We start from the raw sequence: 25,758 nt of genomic DNA on the forward strand, positions 1-25,758 counted from the left end.
GCTAAATCCTGCCTGAAGTTCAACTTTGAGAATATTACTAAGCTGAAGTCTTAAGAGTAGCAAACTTCCCAGCGCTGGCAGTAAGGGAGAGAATTCTATGGATCTACAACTGTGGACCTATAGGGCACATTCAGTAGCTAATGAGAGCTTTCCCCTAAGCTCTCATAAACACCCTAAGGCACAAGATAAATATTAGATTTGTTCCCTAGCTCACTAAAGAAATCTAATCTTCATCTCATTTCTTAGGCCATTTATTTGCCTTCACAATGCAATAATTGTGATTCTATATTATTTGTATAAATCCCCAGTACCAGAAAAAAGAATGATATACATTACATATCCAGTTAAACTGCAATAACTTAAACAGCAAGGATGCTATATTGGTTGGCACATATATAGGAATTCAGTGGGTCACAAAAACAGGGTTGTTGTTTTTTGCAAAAACAGTTTGTTGTTGTTGTTGTTGTTGTTGTTGTTGTTTTGCAAGATGCATCTTGTAGTCCACAGCATCCCTGGCCAGGCGGATCAATTGTTGTTAGATTTTACAAGCCAACTAGCCTTAGGCAACTTGCAGTAAAGTAGTGTGTTTGAAGCTGTAATGCCAAGAAACCATGTGCCCCACTCCCCATTTTGAGTTCTAGTAGTTATCTTAGCAGCAAAGGCCATGAAAAAGACTTGCCTTTATGAGAATCTTCCTCTTCAGCTGGTTTGGAGATGGAAGCCCATCAGCCGAGATATCTACTGGTTTGGTTAGCAGCATGTCTCCAAAGATCTTCTTAAAGTTCTGAGCCATATTCCTCTGCTGTGCAATGCTGCAGTGATCCTCGATGGACAGGATAACAGGGAAGCTGAAAGCCAAACAAAAACAGCAAGTGATGGCCATTAGGCCAGAATATTGTGGACTGGATAGTCTAGCTGCTAGAGACTATTATTCTATGGTAATTCAGCAGGCACCCATCTCTCAGTATGATCAAGGCTGTGTATACAAGTGACTCTGTGGGAGCATAGAGAAAGCACAGGATGTAACGGGCAGAGTATTCAGCTTCTTGAAAATCTCAGCTTAAGGTTTTTAAAAGTTTAAGTTTTTTTTTTAAAAAAATATCCTTGAAAGGGCACTAGCAGAGCCTGCTGAAATGTCTGGATCCACATTTCATGTCAAGTGAATTGCAGATTAAAACTTCCAGTAGCTGGAGACGAAGTTTCACTGCCTTGCATAGGTCCTACAGCCTACCAAAGATTTAAAAAGGGACACATTATGTAACTTTATTTTTAAAAATGCATGATGATTTATGCAAAATGAAATTAATTATGCAGCTTTAATCAGAATGTATGCCAAAATCCAGTTTTTTTCTTAGTGCCATTAAAAAAACAAAACATTTTCGTCGCAGAGTGATGCTTTGTTGATATACAACACCTGTGCTCAGAGACCTGCACTGGTTGGCGATAACCCACCAGACAAAGTTCAAGATGCTGTTATTAGTATATAAATCCCTTAACAACTTGAGACCAGTTTACCTATGAGATCACCTTGCCCCATATGCCCACTCAAACGCTTCCATCGGGGGAACTGGCACTCCTACAGGTGCACATAATACCTGGTGCACATCTGTAAGAACTTGATCATTTAGTGCAGCAACACCTGGACTTTGAAACTCCCTGCTTATTCAACATCAGCTAAAAACATTCTTGCTTAAACAAGCCTTCCCAGATGCCTAGAAAGTTGAGGTAATTTTGAACGGTTTTAGTATTTTAAACTTCCGCACACTTTAAGGTAGGGTTGTAGATTTTTCTTGATTCTCCTGTTTTATTCTTTCGTAAGCCACTTTGAGGTTTCATACAATCAAGCGGTAAATACATTTTATGAAATAAATAAAAGTATGAGCCAAATGCACACTGAATCATGAGTTATTTACAGCCCAGTTTTAATATTTGTTACAGAAGGAAGACAATATTTAGGGTGGGGTGTTTTTACCGACTACAATGCCAATGCATCATTGCAGACAGAAATACTGTGAAAGCGGTTCAAATATATAAATTCTAGTACTGCACCCAGACAAGCTGCCACAAGCAATTTAGGGTTTGCATGTTGGAGGCCCCTGGAATCCAAGTACGTGAGCTGCAAATTCCTGGAGGACAGAATGCCACAATCCCCACTTTACTTACTCAGAGGTCACAAAAGCATGTTCCTTGATGGTGGCTAGGACATCGGAAAACTTTATTTTGGTAGTTAACGTGTGCCCATGATAAATCACTGGCATTCCATCAGGGCCATCCCAGCAGTCAACTAAAAAGGGGAATAATTAAGAAAAGACATCTAACTCAAGAAATACAAGCAAAGAGCATTATCATTATAAGGCGGCAAGGCACAGCTCTGCAGGAAATCTCTAGTGAGCAAGGGATCTAGAGGCATGCATCATGAGCACTCTGGCAGCCAGCAACCTGGCAGAACACACATTCTAGTGAACAATATCATTTCCTTTTCCTACTTGATGTCAACAGACATGGAAGTGATGTGTGGAAGGGAAGGCAGGTCAAAGCAGTTTTGTGAATATACGTAGCATACAGCGCACTGGTGATGCTATTGGCACCAGAGCACAAGCTACAGGAAACTCTTGTAATTAAGTGTCCTGGCTTCCTTGAAAAGTTCCTGATGCAGAGAACTTTGGGCTGGGCCTGTGTAGCGACATGTGGAACACAGGAAGCTGCCTTATAGCAGACAGGGCCGCCTTACCCAGGGGTGCAAGGGGTGAGGGGCACCTGGGCGCTGAATTCTGGGGGGCACCAGGCACCCACCGCTAAAGCCGCCTAAGCTCTTAACTAGCTACCTGTTATGAAATAAAAAATAATTTTGATCAAGCTAGAAAAACAAAATACTAATATACCTAGGTATTACCGAAATGTATACCTACTGTTTCACTAAAGGACTTTCGACTTCGTGCGCTCATTTACCAAAGACGCGCCGCACCAGCATCATTCACAATGGCACATTTTAATCTCATCACTTACAGTTCAAATTCATTTAGAGAAATCATTAAAAAAAATAATGTTTATTTTTGCTAACTTTTGGCAATTGTCTGACACAAGCATAATAAAAGTTAATTTGGGGGCTAAACTAAATTTGGGGGTGCTAGGCAGATCTTTGCACCTCAGTGGCGCATATGCTAAAGATGGCTCTGATAGCAGGTCAGACTATTTGTTCATCTAGCCCAGGGCTGGCTACTCTGACAGGCAGAAGCACTCCAGGACTCTAAGCAGGGGTCTTTCACATCACCTGCTGCCAGTTCTCCTCAACGGGAGACAGAAGCTGCAAACCTCAGTGTGCAAAAGCATGTGTTCTACCACTGAGCTGAAGCCCTGCTCCAAGGCGAAATCACTTCTAGTTGGCTGAAGAAAACAGCCTTGGAGGCATCAATGGGGAAGAGGCCAGCACTCACGCTCAATACAGCGGCATCCCATGCGCAGGCATCGAGCATAAGCTTCCAGCGAAGACTCACTTGAGAACTGGTCTCCTGTCAGGTACCTATCCATGAGAAGAAGGCAGGAAAACTGCTTACATGACCAACAGTGAAGGTCCTATGAACACAGCGATGTTAAAAACAACCCCACATACACATCAGTGACTCAAATGCAACAGAGAATTTAAGAGCAGGGTTTGGTGGGGGGTTGTACACTGCACAACTCAGTTTGCGTCAGGATAGGCGTTAGGTTCATGGTGTCCCAGGCAAGAAGGGTTGGTTGATGTGCTGACATTTTCCTTCTCCCAGCAATGCAGAAAATGAAATTAGTGAAGAGGGCTGAGTATAACTCCACCTCACCTGCTTCAGTGCCACAGCACCAAGGCAAAGAATTCCTAAAATTCTTTTAGCAAAAATAATTCAACGGACTTTGCAAAATGCTGGTGAAGCTACAGAGGTCTATGGAAAGGATCCAAACTAGAGGATTTCAGAGCCAGCTTCACACTTCGTTCCTCCTCCCTCCAGTTTTCCACAAACAAGCAATGCAAGTGCCAATAGCTCAGGCATCTCCAACACAGGTTCAGGAAGCTCTGAGATGACAAAGATTACAAAATGCATGTAACGTAGCTGTGGGAAGTAGCTGCTGTTAAGGGGCAGGGGAGGAATCGGTACAGAAGTCATAGTGCTGGAGGGTGTGGCCCCAACCCAGATCACACACATGAAGCTGCCATTAGCTGCACAAGGTATAACCTACTCTAACCTGAGCAACTACTGGAAATTTCCAGTTGCAGAGGCAACCTAGACTGGGACTACAGGATAAGGGAATTAGACATCTCACTCATCCCCAGTGCCACAGTATCAATCCAAAAATGTCCCACTCTAATGACTTCTTTTAGCAGAAATATGGAAATCACTTAAGTAGATGGATTCATTTCAGGTTTTGTGTCATCCTGAGATCCCTTAACTGCTGTTGGCTAACATACTGACCTGCTGGTACAAATGAGAGACAGGTATGAAAGCGGGGGGAGAACCAGGCCAAACTCATCATGCAAATCAGGTTCTCAAAAGTAGAACAAAACAGGGAGCATCCTTTATCTTCTTACGTGTTATGCGAGGAAGAAATCCAGTAGTGGGAGAGGGGATTGTTCATGTCCTCAGGACGTACAACGTCAAGCTCCGAGTTCCATATACTGTTCTCTTTGGAAAACAGGAAGGTAAGGAACTGCCCAGAGAGGAAAAAACAAGGAGGGAAACCCACATAAAACACTAAAACAAGGGCAGTTTTTAAATAAGCTTTAAAAATTGTGTTTATTCCTTTACAGCATTTATATGCCACCACTTCATCCCATAGGATCCAAAGGGCAGCAGCACAAAACAAGAATTAAAACCATAACAAAACTACAGTGGCACCTCGGTTTTTGAACGTAATCCATTCCGGAAGACTGTTTGACTTCTGAAATGTTCAAAAACTGAAACTCAATAGCTGACAGCTAGGCTTCAAAGTCTTGCACTCAGCAGAAGCCGCGTTTCCTGTTCGACTTTTGAGGCACATTTGAAAACTGAGGTATTCTTATTCTTATTCTTATCATTAAATGAATTTATATACTGCCCTATACCCGAAGGTCTCAGGGCAGTTCACATAAAAAGATCACAATATATAAAATAAAAATAAAAACAATAACCCAGTAATACCCCCCCCCCAAAAGAGCCACATTTTAAAAGGGTATGGGATGTTGATCAGGTCAATCAAAGGCCTAGTTAAAAAGGAACATTTTTGCCTGGCGCCTAAAGTTATATAATGAAGGCACCAGGTGAACTTCCCTGGGGAGAGCATTCCACAGACGGAGAGCCACTGCAGAGGAGGCCCGTTCTCGTGTTGCCACCCTCGACCTCTCGGGAAATTGATCATATAAGGCAGGGATAGGGAAGCTCTTAACTGGGGACCAGATATGGCCCAAAAGGTTTTTGAACTTGGCCCACAGCATTCCCCCACCTGGCCTTGCTCCTTGCAGAGAAATTTGGGTTGTCAAAATGGGGTGGGACATCAGTGGGAGTTATCCCTCCTAAGCCTAAATGTGGGACCGAGGGTGGTGCGTAAGGAGGTTTGGCAGGAGAGAAGGATGCATATCAGAAGATAGATAAGGAGAAAAAGAGAGGTAGAATGAAGGGGGGGAGGCGAGAAAGTGTTGCACTATGCCGCATTGTAGTGTTAACTCACTACAGTGAGCAGCAGTCAGGATAGCTACCTCCTGGCCTGCTTCTTCCTGAAGACTATTACCTGTCCACATGTGCAGTAACACAGGGAGACACGGCAGCCAGGACTGAGGTACCAGTGATTCCCCCCCCCCCCCGAAGCAGCAGAGAAATGGCAAGGGCAAGAGGAGGGAGGGAGGCCAAGTGTTCATTGGTTCCAACGTGGCCGGCAGGCAGCCTATCAGAGAACAGGGAATTGTAAAGCATCCTAGGGGAACTGTAAAATGGGCTTGTGCAATGTACCTTCTCACTTCACACACACACACACACACACACACACACACACACACACCCCAGCTCCGCTGCAGCCACCCACATCAGTAGCTTCTTGGGAGTCTTACCTCATCCAGGGAAAAATAAGGCTCTTCGATTTCCCTCAATGGGTCCTTCAGAAAGTTGAACATGAAGTCCTGGACAAAGAGGAGGTTAGTGGCCCAAAGTTCCTGTAAACACAAGAAAGGAGGAAGACAAGGAAACTTTCAGAAGCCAGATTCTTCCAGCATATCCAAGCATTCAGTTCAATCCTAAGGTGCTTGGCGTGTGTCACATCTATTGCTTCAGAAATCCTTAAAATAGCTCTGTAAGGTGGGTCAGTTTTATCACCCCTGAATTGCAGATGAAGAGCGAAGGATGGGTGATTGTGTTGGGCTTGAATAGGAATTGCCTAGGCTCAAATCCTTGCACAACCATGAAGCCTGGAAAACGAGTTATTTCTCAGCTTAGCCTACATCTAGCAAGGTAGCTGGGATGCGGGTGGTGCTGTGGGTTAAACCACAGAGCCTAGGACTTGCCGATCAGAAGGTCAGCGGTTCGAATCCCGGCGACGGGGTGAACTCCCGTTGCTCGGTCCCTGCTCCTGCCAACCTAGCAGTTCGAAAGCACATCAAAGTGCAAGTAGATACAGTGGTGCCTCGCAAGACGAAATTAATTCGTTCCGCAAGTCTCTTCGTCTTGCGGTTTTTTCGTCTTGCGATGCACGGTTTCCCATAGGAATGCATTGAAAATCAATTAGTGCGTTCCTAGGGAAACCGCCTTCAGACCAGGTCCGGGGACAGTCTGTCCCCGGACCTCTTCTGAAGGCTGGGGGGGGGCAAGGGCTTTTCTTCCCACCCCCAGCATTTTAAAAAACCCCGGGACAGCGGAGGACTTCTCTGCTGTCCGGGCGATCTTAAAATGCTGGCGGGCGGCATTTTAAAATCGCCCCGGACAGCGGAGGACTTCTCCGCTGTCCGGGGCGATTTAAAAGCCCCTGGGAAGGCAGGCAGGGGGGACAAAGACTTTTGCCCCCCGCCAGCCTTCAGAAGAGGTCCTGGGGCGAAAGTCTTTGCTCCCCCCCGCCTGCCTTCAAAAGGTGTCCCCGCGGCGGCGGAAGGTGTTCCCTGCCCGGCTTCGGAGCACCGGGAGAAGCGATCTCCCCGCAGCCCCTTGCTGCAAAAGACGTCCAGGGGAAGCGGGGAAGAAGCGCTTCGCTTCCTGCTGCCCCCGGACCTCTTCTGAAGCAAGGGGCTGCGGGGAGATCGCTATCTCCCCCCAGCCCCTTGCTTCAGAAGAGGACCGGGGGCAGCGGGAAGCGAAGCGCTTCGCTTCCTCGCTTCCCCCGGACGTCTTTTGCAGCAAGGGGCTGCAGGGAGATCGCTATCTCCCCCCAGCCCCTTGCTTCAAAAGTGAAGACCCGCTGTCCCCGGGGCAAGCTTCGTTTTGCGAAGCAAGCCCATAGGGAAATTCGTCTTGCGAGGCAACTCGAAAACGAAAAAACTTTCGTTTTGCGAGTTTTTCGTCTCGCGAGGCGTTCGTCTTGCGGGGTACCACTGTAAATAGGTACCGCTCTGGTGGGAAGGTAAACAGTGTTTCCGTGTGCTGCTCTGGTTCACCAGAAGTGACTTAGTCATGCTGGCCACATGACCCGGAAGCTGTAAGCCAGCTCCCTCGGCCAGTAAAGTGAGATGAGCACCGCAACCCCAGAGTTGGTCACAACTGGACCTAATGGTCAGGGTCCTTTTAGCAAGGTAGCTACAAAGAGAAAATGGCAAACCACAGAGGAAGCTGCCCTGATCTTCTTGGGGAATATGTGGAGCTCAGAGCTCTTAACAATTATCAACACAAGATTTCACCCATCTCTGCTCAAAGCATCATGAAACATGCCAACATCCAAGCCAGGGTGGCTTTCTGGACAACCACAACTTTAAGCACATCATTTTTACTAGATGAAAATGATCTCCATGCAAGGAAAAACAAAATGACAAAGAAAGAGAAATGGCAAGACAAAATGCAAATCAAACCCAAACAACATAGCAGAGGTTCATTGTTAGAGAACAGTGCCCTTTCCGTATCATTATTACAGCCATTTGGTTCTCCTTGTGTGCATCCAAAAAACAATCTGTGCACACCACCAGGTACAAAGTGGGGCAGGAAAGTCTAGTTCACCCTGAGCATAAGAGTTTGAGGCCCCGGCACACATCAGCTGCCCACTAAGTGTACTTGCAGGAAAATAAAAAACCTCTCTGGGAATCAGTGATGCACAGAAATTAGCTTCACGTGGACAACAAATCACATATTCAAGAGGCCCTAAATGACTTTTCACAAGTCACGTAGACCCATGGAAGAAGAAGAAGAAGAAGAAGAAGAAGAAGAAGAAGAAGAAGAGGAGGAGGAGGAGGAGGAGGAGGAGGAGGAGGAGGAGGAGGAGTTTGGATTTGATATCCCGCCTTTCACTCCCCTTCAGGAGTCTCAAAGCGGCTAACATTCTCCTTTCCCTTCCTCCCCCACAACAAACACTCTGTGAGGTGAGTGGGGCTGAGAGACTTCAAAGAAGTGTGACTGGCCCAAGGTCACCCAGCAGCTGCCTGTGGAGGAGCGAAGACGCGAACATGGTTCCCCAGATTACAAGACTACCACTCTTAACCACTACACCACACTGGCTCTCCCATGAAATGGGGTGTTTGGGGCCTAGGAGAGAGTAGAGCTTGGCCAAGCAGTGACCCACTGGATCCTAAGTGATAGACCTGAATACTTGTTCTCTATTGTGCCAGTGTGACACAGTGTAATTACTGCTCCACATCCAGGCTGGGGAGCAACAGGGCTTCAGACAAGGCAGTGGTTCTGCCGCTGCTCCCAAGCCCAGAGCTTGGATTATGCCCTGTGCCAGATAATATCCCCAACTCCTATCAGAGTAATGAAGGAAAGAGCAAGGAGAGGCATGGTTTATTTTGCTCTTTGACTTTATGGCTCCCTCTCCTTCGTTATGTGCTCAGAAAATGGGCTGTTTTATTTTTGTTTACTTCTCCAGTGGCATATCATCCTCATTCTACAATATCAGCAGGATGAAACAGAAATTGTGCTAGTTAGTGAATATCTTAATGCACTCCTGGGACCACTGCAAGCTGGCAGCCACATGCAACATGAAACAGCTCAGACAAGCACAGTGTTTTTCCAGTTTACCTGGTCTATTTAAATTCGAATCGGTGTTTTCCCCCCTAACATAGTTTTTATTCATTTCCATTTTCTTTGAACTGTTTAACATGGTTGCATTGAGATATATTTGTTTGCGTTAGAGCAAATGGCACACAATAACTACATAAAATTAAAACAACCATAAACACTCAGAAAGACATTTCTGAATATATTTTGTATCAGTAACAATTAGAATTTTTTTGGGGGGGCGGGGCGGAAATGAAATATTTACTTCACACATGGGTATTGTTCTACCATATGCCTCATTATTTGTGCAATCAATAAAGTCACACCAGGCAGAATAAAAATTGTTGTGTTTCTTCGGGCCTCTTGCTACTTTTAATTTTTGTGTCAGTTTTTCCAATAACGTCGTTTGCCAAATTGCATTGTACCATTGTGAACCAGTGTTATTGCAATAAATAATTATGGCGATAGCCGTATTGCATTTCCACACCCAACCACCCATTCTCCCAGTCTCTTCCGAGAGCTCAGAGTGGCCTGCACATGATTCTCAGGCAGCCTCTCTGCCACCCTAGCAGCCCTCGTTCGCATCCAAAGTTTTCTGCATCATGTGACGTCAGACTGTTCTCCAGCCATACAGTTATCTAAAATATTTGCATCCCACTTCCCTTCTGTTTGAAGTGGCTTACGACAAAGAGAAAAGTCTATAAAACAATTAGAAATGCAGACCACTAAAATTCATCTAGATTTAAAACATAAAAATGAGACATAGCAGCACAGAGGGTTTTTTTAAAAAAACAACAACCACCAACTCAGCAGATTCATGCTGCATTCCTACTAACCAGCTGTCAGGATTAGGACTATGAGAGGGGAAGAGAAATTGGATGTCATGGAAAATCCACTATAGTTCTAAGGCAGCCTAAAGCATCTTAGTCTCATTGGCGCCTGGTCTCATCTGGTCTGCCCAGCTCCCCAACCACATCCTGAATCCTGCCTTAATCCCTCATCCCCCTTTCCTCAGGACCACAATAATGAAGGTTAGCAGCATGGTAGAAGTGCAACAGGAGGGTTCATTCAGTTTGTAACTTAGGAGTTATTTCTGTTAGTGTCTACTAGCCAAGAGGGGGACAGGAGGCCTGCTTAGCAACCAGGCATAGTGGCAGGATCAACACTGAGGCAACATATGCTCTGATTGGCTGTGTGCTCCTGAGAGACCTTTTCCTCTGCATGTTGGGTTCAATGTTTCCCTGCTATGAACAAGGCCTGGTGTAATGCCTCTCTGTTACTTTCCCCTCAAATTATATACACTGTTTTTGCACAAACTCACCTTTTGGTATTCTAGCAAAAACATCTGGAACTCCTTCAGTGATACCCTGCAGTGCTCAGATCTCTCTGCACTGCTGGAGGAGGAAGCACAGACAAGACACATTGGTTAGAAAGCATCACCCTACAGAACAAGCAGCTGCTGCACTGAGAAATCAGCTAAACAAGGAAGACAGTGTCAGAGCTGAGATGGATTACTGAAAAAGCAACTAGGGGGCCTCAACCATCCTCATACACGACAGCCTTGCTCCTTGTCTCTGCTCCTCCCTCTCCCACAGGGCAATAATGAGTCAAATAAATCAAAGGAAGAAATAGCAGTGCTAGAGGATCTCTACATAGAAATGGATCATTTCCAGATAACCCACTTTGCCACTGGGCAAGGGCACTGGCAGGCATAAATCCAAATAATCAAAAGATAGTAACAGATCTAAAATGAAAAGTTGGCTGGGTTTTGCATCAGCTAGTTTAATCTATCTGCAAAATTCCAAGTTTTGTGGTCACAGCAACGGGCATAAAAATCACTCCAACTTGTTTGAATTTTGCAGTTTGCTACGAAATATATTTATTGCCATGCCAATGGTGAACTAAGAATGGGAAGAGAGAAACCTAGCCTCAGAGTCTGTTTTGAACACCCCTGATTTAGAAATTCTACCACCAAACAGCTCAGCCCAGCATTTTTATAACAAGGCCCTTCATTGAAGACATATTGAGAATAGGGTCCTATTGAGGAAATGAGCAGTCTGCAGTCAAATGTCAACATACATTCATAAACAAGTCTAATTGCCAACCCACTCAACCCTCCCACTGTATATAGGAAAGAGAGCAGTTTACCTTTCCAAGAATGGAATAGCCATCTGCAAAAGGGGAAAAATGCATACATCAGCTGATTCTGCTTGGTATATTCAGTGTCACACTTTACACTTCAGTAAAGATATGCAACGGCTTAATCAGAGCCAATTATTTTAGGCTGTGCCTGCCATCATTATTTCAGTATACTCACACATGAAATGAATGAAATAAAAGATGTGGGCTGGGGGGACAACTCAATGACCACACTTATTCTCATCATTGTTTTACTATTACTGTTCTGTTGTTTTATTTGCAAGCTGCCCTAAAAATATTCTTACTGAAGAGTGTCATGTAGTTCTTACATAAAATAAGTTAGAGAGATGCTTGGGGTTTGGAGATGGGCAAATGGTGAGAGCTCACATAACACTTTTTTCCTGTAAAAACAAAGACAAAATGGCAAGTAAACTTGAGACCTCTTCCTTTTCAGAACTCTAATGTCTGTCTTTGAGTCCCTTTCTCTCACAATAGCAGGTCAGCAGCACACATAGCAACAGCAAGTCCTGGTCTGTGTAGAGAACTGATGTGAGAGAGCTGGTGATCCTCACTTTTCTGATCAGGGTTACCTGTACACTGCACTAGAAACTAAACTGCAAAAGGTGCTTCCCATTTTCCACCTTCCATTTGTAGGCACAGGATTTTTTTTCTAGTTAGGGTAATAAGTGCAGGTGAGGGAAATAGTTTGCTATTTGAAATGTATTCAATTCACATGCTAGATAGAAACAAAAGGGAAAGTAATAGGAAGTGAAACAGCACCAAAACAAAAGAGGAGGCATGGATTTTACAAAGTATCAAATATTACGATTAGAAGCATCTCACCCCTTTTTGTGCATTGAACATCAGGCTCTGGTACAACTGGGCAAACTGTCCATATGTGATATCACCATTTCTCTGCTCCACATCCTAAAACGAGAGATTGGGGAGGAGAAAATCCTCTTAATAAATAACACTCGTCCTCAGTCATGTATGACACCTCAGTTCTCCTGTTTGTGGAAAACGGAGTGCTGAGATGACTGCGGTATTTTAACACTACAATCCTTGCGATCTACCGATGTGCTTTCAAATATACAAAGTGGGAGTGCATGCCCGGAGTCTCTGAATAGTTTGCTGAACGGTAGAGCATATGCTCTAGCATAGTTCATTCAGAAGCCTCTAGGTTCAATCTCTGGCATCTCCAGTTAAAAGGATCAGGTGAACAGAAGAAACATTTCTCTCTCTGAGACCCCACAGAGCTGGTGCTAGCCGGAGTAGACAATGCTGTGCTATAGCCCTTCCCCAATTGATGCTATGGTGCAGCTGATGGCAATGACTGTGAAGAGAATGCTTGTTTAAAGGGGCAAAGAATATCGAGCACTTACTGTTAGCCTCTCGCGCAGAAACTTCATGTTAGGGACACGGTAGTTCACTTGTGACAGCATGTTTTTCAGATCCTTTGCAGAAATCCTAGGTGGTAAAGAATAAAAAAATAAATTTGGGGGCATGTTCCTGTGGAGCATTTATACCCCTCACTAGCCCCTAAGTCCCAGAGACTACCTAAAATATATTTAAAATACAATTTAAAAGCCAAGAGCCAATGAGGAGGGGCAAAAAGTACATATAGGTCCCTCCACCGCAGTTCCGGAGATGTTCTAACTGCCACCCTGATGGGTCACAGCTGGCCTCACAGGAAATGACCCTGGCCCAGAAATGGCTGCCAAAGCAGCCAGATGTTCGTTCCTCAGAGGACAGGGCTTCCTCACTCAAAGTGCTGCTGATGCCTCTCACAACTTCTGTCTCCGGTGGCTAGCCCCAGAGTCACTGGGGGAGCTAATGTGTTTATAACCCCAGTCCTCAGATGTTACAACTGCCACAGACAACCTGGTTGCTGTCAGGTTCCTAAAATCTGATCTCTTGCTTTAAATCTAGAATAACAGTACAATAAAACCGAAGGCAACTCAATGAAAGGAGGGTGATAGGTCAAAACCACCTACAGTCCCTGCAGAAGTGGTGGTTACCTCTAAATATCTCCAAAATTACACACCTCAGAAAGCCTATTAAAGCTGCCACTTCTACAGGATACTACTTGGAAAGGAACAAGGCCGTAATTCCTGTGGGCCTTTCCCAAATGGCAGATTGAAACGATTTCAAAAGAGCTTTAAAAAAACAAAACACAGCTTGAGAAAAACAGGTCTGTTTGCTTTCCCAGCCATCACTTGGACAGTTTTCAGAAATTGTTTGGGAAATGGTTTCTCTTCAAGCTGCATCAGGAAGAAGAGGAGAAAATAAAGGAAAAGGAGGCAGAGCACTGAGATGTAAGATGTGAGGATTTTTTAAAAAAAGAGGAATGGGGAAAGTCATTTTTGAAAAAATCTATTTGTTTGCTGTTGGAAAAAAGTCCTCGTGGGTCTCATGGGTCTGCTTAAGAAAATGGGTTTCCAAACTGTGTTTCAGGTTCACTGGAAGCCTAGCAGGGGGTCGCAGATGAGAAAATAAGGCAGCCTATCCACAAGGACTGCTCTGCCACATGGGGCCACAGGGGAACACATTCTAGGTTGCGCCAACTATTCATACAGGGTAGCAGGGAGTCCATGCCCTGCATGCACATGTGTGCCAAAAATATGACATTGCACTGGGGTTTTGTGGCAGATGTGCAGTGATTCTGCCACCAATAATGTTAACAGAGTTCTGAAAAAGTCAAACATTTGAAAAATGTTGTCTTAAGGCATTGAGTTGTATTCAAAGCAGCACTAAGGGAAATGTTCAAGCAGTGCATGGATTTCTCCTTGCATAACAGAACATTTCACCCACTTCCTCAGCAGCCCCCCTAAATCTTCTGTTTAAGGTTTTCCTTCTGGAGCGGATTTGGGGGTGATGGAGGGGAAGTCCCCCCGCACAATTTCACTTGAGCAATTATTTCACTGAATACCATACATAATCTACCGTATTTTTCGCTCTATAGGACGTGCTTTTTCCCCTCCAAAAATTAAGGGGAAATGTGTGTGCGTCCTATTGAGCAAATGAAGGCTACTTGGATTCAGCGATAGCAACGCGAAGCCTCCAAAGCGCAGAGGGAGCGCTCCCTCCGCGCTCCGGAGGCTTCGCGTTGCTTTCGCTGAAGCCTGGAGAGCGAGAGGAGTCAGTGCGCACCGACCCCTCTCGCTCTCCAGGCTTTAGGGATAGCTGCCTGAAGCCTCTGGAACACAGCGGCAGGTCCCACCGCGCTCCAGAGGCTTCAGGTTCCTTTTGCTGAAGCCAGGAGAGCAAGACTCTCCTGGCTTTAGCAGAGAAGAAGAGTTTGGATTTGATATCCCGCCTTTCACTCCCTTTAAGGAGTCTCAAAGCGGCTAACATTCTCCTTTCCCTTCCTCCCCCACAACAAACCCTCTGTGAGGTGAGTGGGGCTGAGAGACTTCAAAGAAGTGTGACTAGCCCAAGGTCACCCAGCAGCTGCATGTGGAAGAGCGGAGACGCGAACCCGGTTCCCCAGATTAGGAGACTACCGCTCTTAACCACTACACCACACTGGGAGAGCTACGCAGTGCCCCTTCAGCGAAGCAGGAGGAGAAATGGAAGGGGCTCTGTTTCTCCTGCCACTTCACTGAAGGGGCGCTGAGCAGAGAGGGGGAGATTTTTTTTTCTTGTTCTCCCCCTCTAAAACAAGGTGTGTCCTATGGTCGGGTGCGTCCTATAGAGTGAAAATACGGTAACTGAAGTTCACCCCTCCTAATGCTTTTCAAGCCTTATTCTAGTTTACATACACAAGAACATTAGAAGAACTTGTTGAATGAAGAGAAAAGCCCATCTAGTTCATTGAAGCAGGTGTTTAAATGAAATAAAAAAGCAGTAAAGCTTTTTTGGAGTGGACAGCAGCTGAGGAAGATTTGGTGTGGCATATAACTTTCCCCCACAGATGAAGATGAAAAATGTTATGATCGTTTAAATGTCAGAGGGGTAAAGCTAGATCTTTTTGTCCTAACAAGCCAGATCTTTATTTTCCCTCCTGCACATATCAATGTCAAGTGACTGACAGGTGTGGCATATACCATCGCAGCAGCATCAAATTCTCTGCACATCAGCTGATTCAAATTCTGCTTTCTGCAAGCTTTGGACATGCAAGCCAGTTCCCTACAGGAACTCACTGGTACATGTGGACCAAGCAGGATTGAACTCCTGATACATCAGCTAATATGTGGGAAATTCAATCCTGCCTTCTGCACCTGTGCGTCTGCCTACCCCACACTTGTTGTGACACGTGAGGGGCAGGTGCATGTGGGTTTGGGGAAAATGGCCTGGGGAGCCTAGTTAGGCCCACGGGCCAGAGGTTGTGATTTCAGGGACTACCTTCTTTCCAGCAATCTACATTTTGCTTCCAGGAGCTCATGACTACATTTCTCCATGTCATTGGTGCCAATATGCACCACGACCACTGATTCTGCCCCAGAACTATATACTGGGCTATACAATGGGCAACATTCACAACTTTTGCCCAAAGCAAGCAATTCACCCTGGTGGTCTGCACCCCCAGTTAGCTATATTCCCAATTATAGACACACCCACTCCCATAAGCAGGCATAAGATGATCATTAAAGTGCAATTAGTTGCCACAGATTCAGAATAGGTTATGAACTCTGGATGACACACCATCCTTTTACTGAAGGCCTCTCCACATATTATGTTAAAGCTATTTAAAAGCCTCCCATTTTCGATAAACTATATTGCCCATGGGTCATTGCTCAGCAATGCCAGGATCATTTGGATGCGACTGGGTATCTAAACCTGTGCCAATGTGCTATCCAGTAAGGTTTCAAAACAGGAACAGTGATTAGTCATTCATTTTTGTCTGCTAGTTGCAGGGAATTGTCCCTTGCTGGCCTGATTAGATCATTCAGCAGCATTTCATTATAAACTGCTGATGACTCTAATGCAAGACCCGGTAGAGTAATACTGCTATTACCTCAAGAGAGACTCTGCGCCTACCTGGCAAGGAGATTCCAAAGTGTGGTGCTGTGGAACAGCATTTCTTCACTGAGTGCCCTCCATGCATACTGAGCTGTTAACTTAAATGAATTTCAATAACATGGGATAATTGACTGGTCCAATTACCAACACAGGAAAGTAGAAAGCTGCCTTATAATAAGTCCATGGGTCCATCTAGGTCAGTAATGTCTACATTGACCACCGCTAGCTCTCCAGGGTTTCATACAAGGGTCTCTCTTAACCCTACTTGGAGATGTGCAAGATTGAAGCTGGGACCTCCTGCTAATTGAATTACAGCCTTTTTCCAAAGAGTAAGTTATCTGTCATTAATTGAGTTTGGCCTTCTCTGATTGTGTGAGTTCAGTTTAGGAGCACTACTGCCAGTGGTTCTATGTAATCAACATATTTTACCTTTTCTGCAGTGTGTAATCAAATCAAAGGGGCCTTCTCAACATTCTGATCTTGACCATTTGCTAATTAGCCGAGGTTTATGTTTGTCCAGGGATTCTCTCTGTTCCATGGAGCAAATTGATGTTGAGAGGAGAAACCTAACAATTCAGTACAGTTTGTCAGCCAAATGATGACTGATGAAATCCAAGCAAATCAGTTTCAGATGAGAATTTGCTGGCAAAGAAATCATGTGCTCCTGGCAATCCAGACACTATGGTCCCTTCTCCCCAGGAAGAGAGACTACAGAACTCCCTTCACAGCAGCACAGGAAAGCACTGGACTTAATCCAGTTAAAAAATCCTTCCCAGCTGAACTCCTGAGAGATGCATGTTGCAGACAGACAACCTTGCAGTTTGAGGATTAGCTCCAGTCATTAGGTCAGGAAATGGAACCCAGTAACTACCCATTTATTACTTCCAGATCTCAGTGGGTGAGAAAACAGTGTCTGCATTCCAAAAGGAGGAAGGGGAACTGAGAAAATGAACAAAGGACCAATGGCCACTAATCAGTTTTCCACACTGTAATCATGAGTTCATCTCCCCACCTCACCCCTCTCTCTCACACATACACTCACACACACATCAGTATATAGGGATTTCTGTAACTATAACAGCTGCAAATTCAATGACTTTGTGCAACTCTCGTATTCAGATTATAGTAAAAAAAACACTCCATGTTGCTGAAAATGTGCAGTGGCAAAGGTTGTATGAACATTCCAGCTCAGAACCCAACCAGGCTGTTTTACTGAAGGCATATTCTGCAGAGGGAAGTGAGGGGCAGATGGGGCTTGTAAACCTTAGCTGCCTTGTGGGGTATCTACACAAATCTGGACTGGAGTCCCTAAGAAGGTGCCTGGCACACCTCCTTCCAGCAACTCCTGCAGCAAAGCTGGTGCCAAACACATTGCTTTGCTTTCATTTGGCCCAACTGTGAGGCCGAGAGGGGAGTCTTGTCATCTGGGCATCCCAGGACCTCTATACACACTGCCTAGCTAGGCTTGCGCCCTGAGAAGATCACTTCAGGGCTGCTAATATAACAGTTTGACTTCACCCCCAGAGGCACACTCCATTGTCGCTCAAGAAAGATGGACACCAGCAATAATTCTGCAGCATATTCTTGACTCAATTATAGTGCATTAGTGGTAGATTTATTCTGCTTTAGTTTGTTCTGCAGTGCTTCCCCAATGCTATCACATTACTGCTTTGAAGAGTGGCTACGAAAGTGGGACAAAGATAAAGCAGAACATTTGTAGTATACAAAGTTATGGGATTTCAGCAAGAGATTGGATTGGAAGTGGTGTGGTGTGGCCACTCCAAAACTTCTGCAGGTGCAAATAGTATTAAAAGTGGCATCACGTGTGACTGCCTCAATAGTATCATGAGCACAAATCATAATGAATGTGCAATGAAAGGGGTGTCTGGTGGGCCCTGAGAGCTTGCCAGACAAGCAATCCCACCTACTAATTTCCCCATAGAATAAAACTTATAAACATAAACACTCCCAAACCTCACTCACAAAACAGGTTAGTTTCACTTGCCACCACTGAAATTTTCAAGGCAACTAGGGATATTTCTCTCTCTTACAAAACCCAAAATATCTGCTTATCAGCAGAGTGTGCACACCAAAGCAGGCGATGTGGGTAGGCTTAACCCAGCCAATTCCAGGAACTGTATTACTGAATGGCTTTATTCTGAAAGGAATCAAAAACACATGGTGCAAACAAGAAAAGGTAATTTACAATCTGTCTAAGAAGCAGGCTTTCCTCTGCCCGCCCCCCACGATGGTAAAAAGGGCATGTCTCTTACTTGCATAATTGCAGGAGTCTAGAAATTAAATGTACAGATTCCAAAACCATATCAAAGCCACTGAACACCCACCACTAGTCTCCATTATACTCTATAGCACATGTTCTCTGAGAACAAAGAGCGAGAAAGAAAGAAGTTCAGTCAAGGCCAGGAAGTTCAAAGCAAGATGGAACTGGGAAAACGTCCTTGAATTTCCGGAGTCCCACCTTTTAATAGGGAAAGCCTTACTATTTGGAAGGTGTTCATCCACTTTTGGAATATGAACAAATGGATAGTTTACACAGACCCACTTAAGTGCCTTAAAGAGAGGTGTATTATCAGGATATAAACCAGGGAGCTTCACTAGACAGAGAGTACCAGATGATACCACTGAGGAGCATCTATGTCAGACATAGGCAAACTCCGGCCCTCCAGATGTTTGGGACTACAATTCCCATCACCCCTAGCTAACAGGACTGGTGGTCAGTGATGATGGGATTTGTAGTCCCAAACATCTGGAGTTTGCCTATGCCTGATCTATGCCAAACCTGGCAATTTGAGCCTCTCAACAACAGTTAGCACCTAATGAAGAGCCTCCTTAGGTGATCTTTGCAAGTAGGAAGAACTTAAGCATTTCCTGAAGTATGCGAGGTCTAGTTCCAGCTGCTGACCTGGTGTGCATGCAACCCGTGCCGCTTTGGCCCCAACACATGGGCTTACTGTGTGGATTGGGTGCATATGGGAGGAAACTATATCAACAGCTCAGTTGTCAAGGAAGACTACTACCTTGAGCACGCCAGATTTCCCCAGCTGTCCTCAGCCTAAAGAACAGCTTGCAAACTCTGATTGTTCTTTATTTATAAAAATATATTTGCAGCACACCTAACTGCAAATGTGTTGGCTCCAGCATTTACTCAAAGAATCTAAGTACAGTGGTACCTCGGGTTAAGAACTTAATTTGTTCTGGAGGTCCATTCTTAACCTGAAACTGTTCTTAATCTGAAGCACCACTTTAGCTAATGGGGCCTCCCACTGCCGCCACGCCGCTGGAGCACACTTTCTGTTCTCATCCTGAAGCAAAGTTCTTAACCCGGGGTACTATTTCTGGGTTAGCGGAGTCTGTAACCTGAAGCGTATGTAACCTGAGGTGTATGTAACCCGAGGTACCATTGTATACACATGCAGGTTTCAAATAGCAGGCTGACAAGCAAGCAAAAACATGTGAGCAATCCACTGCCAGGTATATGTGAGCGGTGCCTTCTATGCAACCAGCTTAGCATCAACATAGAGGACATTGCAGCACTTGGGAAAAACTCATTTATTTTCCCAAGCTTTTTGCTGGCCATTAGTACCTGTTGGTTGTATTTATTTATTTTATGCCTACTTTGGTCTACTGGCTGCTTTTGCATTGTAATTTTAATGTATCTTTTTTTACTGAACGCTGTCAAGCAGCGGCATAGCTGGGCACCCGGGGTAAGTGGCACCCAGTGTACCCCGCCGTCGACCCAGCCCTACCTAGCTGCTCCTCTGCTGCCAATAACAGCAGCAGTAGCAGAATGGATTGCACTTAAGCAAAAAAGCAGCGTTTCAGTTCTCTCCTGAGGGGCACCCTCAATTATTATTGCCCTGGGGGGCCCCCCAACTTCAATCTCATATCGCTTGCCAGCATGGCAACTTTTATTTGTTATTCAGGTTGTAAAGATTCCCTTGATGAAGAGATGATCAAATACACACACACACAGTCAAATACACACAAAGAAGATAACTGCCATTTAGATTTCGAGAGACCTTCCTTTGACCATCTAGGTCTCTTGTACAAAAGAGCAGCTTATTTATTCCTCTGTCAACAATGGCCCTTGCTCTAAGCACACCAGCCAGTTGTGTTCTTTGCTTCTTCGCCCTCTCAGACAAGGGACTGTGGAAACAGGGAAACTCAGAAGACACATACAAACAAGAAGGCATGACAAAGGTTCATTTAGAACATCAGGCTGGCTTATTATATTCACTGAGAGCACTTAGCATTTTTCTGCTTTGCAGGCTGAACCATCCCCTCAAGTCCACGGAGCAGAGTATTCAGAAAGCAGGTGGCAATAATCTCCTGAAGACACGACACAAACTCATCAATATGCAAATCATGCAAAAATGTACCCCGCCCTCCCTGACAGATGTTGCTCATTATTTGCCTCCACGCTGCGTTGGTGCTGTGGGCTGCCTCTGTCCCAGCTCCTGGTTAAATAACGATCAAGCCAAGGCCTTCTGCCAGAACAGGAAATAGGAAGACCGACTGCACAAGGGAGAAAGGACACGAGCAAGCAGCAGAGGCGCCAGGCAGCCTTTGGCACTGGAGACACAAGGGAAATGCAACTCGTATTTATTTGCTAGGGAAAGAGATGCAAAGGGTTTCAAGTTGTGGTATCAAGCAAGTACAGTGGTACCTCCGGTTGTGAACGGGATCTGTTCTGGAGGTCCGGCCGCATGGTGAGGAATTCACAGCTGGAGGACTGTTTCTGCACATGCGCATGGAGTGAAACCTGGAAAAATACTTCCAGGTTTGCCGCATTTGCATCCCGAAGTTTACGTATCCAAAGGGATACGTAAGCAGAGGTACGACTGTACTACATTTGGCAGGTTTAATATACAAATGGGCTCCTGTGCTTTTAGTGGTTGGGCAGAGTAACTTTTGTGAGGTGTCTCCCAGCACATCATTGCAGTAGTGGGAGAGGATGAACTCTCTAGCATTCCTCCTTCATGGCAGTGGCTTCCAAACTTATCTCAAGGAACAGATAGGTAGCCGTGTTGGTCTGCCATAGTCAAAATAAAAAAATTCCTTCCAGTAGCACCTTAAAGACCAACTAAGTTAGTTCTTGGTATGAGCTTTCGTGTGCATGCACACTTCTTCAGATACCTGAAGAGATGATCAAACACATCTGAAGAAGTGTGCATGCACACGAAAGCTCATACCAAGAACTAACTTAGTTGGTCTTTAAGGTGCTACTGGAAGGAATTTTTTAAATTTATCTCAAGGAAGACTCTCCACATTGATTTACTTGCCATCTGTACTGCAAAGGCAATCTAGGGTGTAGAGAGTGCTGGACTTAACTGTTTCCCTGTGCAGTCTAAGAGTGCACCTTAGAATACATCCAACTGTCCCCATTGCAGCTGCAGAACAAGATCAATACTGATGGGAAATGGCTACCTTTCAGGAATGGAAGGTCTGAAAGCTGTAATGTAAGCGTGAGCAGAGATATTACCAGCAACATGTAACCCTTTCCCTGTTTGCAAAGGAGAAACGTCATGTCCTAACACAGTGAATTAATTGTGCATTATTCCCTTGGCCTAAAGTAACCCGACTCCCTTAAGAGATCTTTAAATATTAAACAATTCAGAAATGTTTTTAAATAAACAAACATAGGTGCTCAATCTCTGTCTCGCAGGAAGACTTTTTTAAAAAATGAAACGGGCAAAACAGATGATCCTGCAGACTACCAAATCCATCAGATGCTCAGTCACCATGGCAACAATGGCATTATTCCTGGTTGCACATGCCCTTGTAAGGTGGAACCTTCGGAAAGTTTTCTGGCAGCATTTATTTTGCAGGCAGGTGGTTTTTGCTGCCGACACCATGCCTAGTTCAAAAGATCAGGTATCAAGGTGATGGGAAAGACCTTCACCTGAGACAATGGAGAGCCAGCGCCAGTCCAAAGAGACAATAATGGGTTAGATGAACTAAGCATCTGACCTAGTACAAAGTAGCTTCCCGTGTTCCTATTGGCAGGGCCTGCACTCCAACTCCCATTTTTGCACTCAGTGGTAATGGTTAAAACATTTCATTTCTCTAGGGGAAAAGCTCTTTTTAAAAAATCAATACTGAAAGGTTAATGTACTACTCTCTTAACATCATTAAAGGAAATCCTTTAACATCATTAAAGGAAATCTGTGTTGAGTGGCGGAGTGGGGGGACCTAGAGGCAACAGAACATTTAAGATGGCAGGGCAGATGGCAAGGCACACTGGCACTGACACCAAGAGCAGGCGTTTTTAAAAAGGGAGCATTTCGCTCTCTTCTAAACATGACAGCAAATGCACATCACAACTTTTCCTCTCCATGGATTCAATGTAAGCCAACATGCCAAAGGTATCCTATGTACTCACAGATCCTAAAACAAGTGGTTAATAAGGAGCAGCTTGCAAAGCAGAATCATTCTATGGGCTTTTAAATGTGTTTGTGGGAGGGGGAGTTACTGGTTTGTTTTTGAATATTTACACTGTGAACCGCCCTATGATCTTTGGATGAAAGGCAGTATACAAATTTAAACAACAGCAACAACAACAACAACAACAACAACAACAACAAAAGAAGAAGAAGAAGAAGAAGAAGAAGAAGAAGAAGAAGAAGAAGAAGAAGAAGAAGTTGTGAAGTTGTCTTGGAATGCAAACTTATCATGCTGGCACTACCGCGACCAGTTTTCAGATCCATCAAACCAAGTATTCTTCTCACTCAATGACCTCAGGGTGCTTGGAAAGTGGTAGAAAACCCCCAGCTTTTAAGTTACTTCAAGGATTTCTCATTTTGTGGCTGACACTCAGGATGGCCTTTGGTTGGCAAGGAAATCTACATCAACATCCCATCTCCAGGCACAGACCTGCACATTCATTTTCTCACTTCCTGGCTTCAACTCTTTTTCTCCCGCCTCCCTAGACCTATATGATCCTGCTTCACTTATCTTCAGCTTCCCAGCTCTCTTTTGTTTCCTTTCTCTGTGCCAGCCTTCCCGAACCAGGTGTTGTTGGACTACAACTCCATCATCCCTGACCATCATCAATACTGGCCGGGACAGATGAGAGTTGTAGACCAAAACATCTGGAGGGCACCAGGTTGGGGAAGGGTGCTCTCTGCTACTTCTGCCGATAGTACCTCCCCTTTACAGCTCTACACAGGCTTCTTGATCACAACCATGGATTCAGATGGTTTACATATCCAAGAAAAAGTTGCACAATTAATCGGGATATATTTTTAATTAATTAAAGGTTGTCATTGTTTAATCTGATTAATTTATTAAATGCTGCAGCCCTAGTTGGTCTAAAATGTAATTCCCAATACAGCCAAACCTCGGTTGTCGAACATAATCCATTCTGAAAGCACGTTTGGCTTCTGAAATGTTTGACAACCGAGGCACGGCTTCCGATTGAGTGATTGCACACAAGCAGAGGCCGCATCGGACGTTCAGCTTCTGAAAACCGGTCGAAAACTGGAGCATTTACTTCCAGGTTTTCGACATTCAGAAGCTGAAATGTTCCAAAAAGGAGGAGTTTGGGATCCAAGGTTTGACTGTACTTGTTTAAAATTCAAATGTGTGTCTAGCCTTCTTAGTCTTAGGACTGAAGAATGTGCAAAGAGACTTCCACTCTTCCAATGCAATGGTACGGCCATAAAACAGAATTGCTGTTTACATAGATTTCTGGATGCCCCCAATAAATGAGACCACACTGTAAACGAGAGAATTTTTTGCTCTATTTACCTGTCTTCTCTGTTGCGATCAACTGAGTAGAACTGCTTTCGGAGCCACCTGAAACCAAATAGGTTTTGATATCTTAGTCATTCCAGTGCTGTGCTGACCTTTCAAAGCACAGGTTATCCACAGGTTACCCACAGTTCACCAAAGAATAAATAGGTACAGTGGAAGTATTCTCACTAAGCAGGGTTGAATAAAGAGAGCTGTACATGATTGGTTTCTACAGTATTGTACAAGGGTTGAATTGCAAATAACCTACGTTGACCTCCAATGCTTCCCTACCCCATGTCTCTGAAAAGCAAAGTTAGAAAGGTTATGCAACAAAATGGTCTGATAAATCCCTGCCACTTCTGACTAGACATGCATAGGATTGCACAGGAAGAGGTATCAAAATTGAATCCTATAAAACTGGGATGGAGAAACTACATCTGACCTTGTGCTGACCTTTAAACCCCTAAACGGCTCGGTCCTGTATACCCGAAGGAGTGTCTCCACCCCCATTGTTCAGCCCGAACACTGAGGTCCAGCTCCGAGGGCCTTCTGACGATCCTCTCACTGCGAGAAGTGAAATTACAGGGAACCAGACAGAGGGCCTTCTCGGTAGTGGCGCCCGCCCTGGGAAACGCCCTCCCACCAGATGTCAACAACTATCTGACTTTTAGAAGACATCTGACCGCAGCCCTGATTAGGGAAGCTTTTAATATTTGATGAATTACTGTTTTGTATTTTAATATTGTGCTGGAAGCCAGAGTGGCTGGGGAAACCCAGCCAGATGAGTGGGGTATAAATAAATTATTATTATTATTATTATTATTATTATTATTATTATTATTATTATTATTATTATTATTACAAAGTTGCTTTGAAGGCTCAGCCCTTTGCTATGTGGATGTGTAACACAACTGGCAATTATTCTATGCTCTGCTGGCCCTGCCCAACTGTTGTGCCAAAGCCTTTGTGCTATTTTCCACCATCCTATTACCCAGAAGAGGCTGGCTGGCTGGTCCCTGGTAGCTGCTGAGGAAGACTCTGCGGAAGAGGCAGGACTGATCTCCCCTCCCAAGTCCTGTCCCCATTGGAATGGATGCTTCCACAGACATAAAGAGACACCAGGTGTGGGTAGCAGGGAGAGGGGAAGAAAGAAGAGTGAAAGAACCCAGGCATCCTGCTGACGGGGGTGTCCAGCTTAGCTAAGCGCAACAACAGAGAGCTGGCTGAGCATCTGAGCTACATTATTGAGCATTATTGTGCTTCTGGGAGTGAAAGATTCAGGAGTGCATTTGTTGATTGAGAAGCTGTCATGGTTGATTGAGAAACTGTCATGGGGCACAGACCAAGGAAGACATGAAGACACATTCTTAATTCTCTCAGCTGTATGGTGGCTTCAGAATCAATCAATCAAGACAACTCCAGGATCTTTCACTCCCGGAAGCTGTAAATTATGGAACTGTACATAAATTTATTATGAAAAGGCAGTGCAGATTTTCTTTTTGGCATGCACAGTCTCAAATATGTTGGCGATGAGGGGGATCAAGTGAGAGCCACCTGCCTGTGTCTTCCCGCTCCCAATTTTTTGATTTACCTTTCAATCTGCAGCGGAGTAGCAGCCTTTAGGGTATCCGCCACAAGCCAGTTCAACCCTTTGATCCACATGCTGACTTCTTCTTCGGATGTGGCTGTGAAAATAAAGAACAAGCCGGTCTTGTAAAGATATGAGATACAGGCACTGACCCCTGTTTCCAAGAAGGAAGTCCCCGAGCAGCTGGCC

At 44.7% G+C, this 25,758-nt stretch overlaps 1 protein-coding gene across 3 annotated transcripts in view; it reads right to left on the minus strand.

The window, feature by feature from the left end:
* PLCG1 (phospholipase C gamma 1) overlaps nucleotides 1-25,758 on the minus strand; it is a 108,023-nt gene that overhangs the window by 40,663 nt on the left and 41,602 nt on the right. Inside the window, exons 3-8 of one of the 3 annotated variants that reach the window (XM_083507916.1) lie at nucleotides 25,573-25,666; nucleotides 23,997-24,044; nucleotides 12,647-12,731; nucleotides 12,108-12,191; nucleotides 11,274-11,296; nucleotides 10,447-10,516 (exon numbers count right to left, since the gene is read on the minus strand). In XM_083507916.1, coding sequence (XP_083364042.1) covers nucleotides 10,447-10,516; nucleotides 11,274-11,296; nucleotides 12,108-12,191; nucleotides 12,647-12,731; nucleotides 23,997-24,044; nucleotides 25,573-25,666 — 404 coding nt within the window. Of the gene's footprint in view, nucleotides 1-10,446; nucleotides 10,520-11,273; nucleotides 11,297-12,107; nucleotides 12,192-12,646; nucleotides 12,732-23,996; nucleotides 24,045-25,572; nucleotides 25,667-25,758 lie in introns of all 3 variants that reach the window. The other 2 variants (XM_083507915.1, XM_083507917.1) reach the window with 2 other exon arrangements.

This window comes from Podarcis liolepis (genome assembly GCF_965112155.1).
Source record: "Podarcis liolepis genome assembly, chromosome: 6".
NCBI lineage: Eukaryota > Metazoa > Chordata > Lepidosauria > Squamata > Lacertidae > Podarcis > Podarcis liolepis.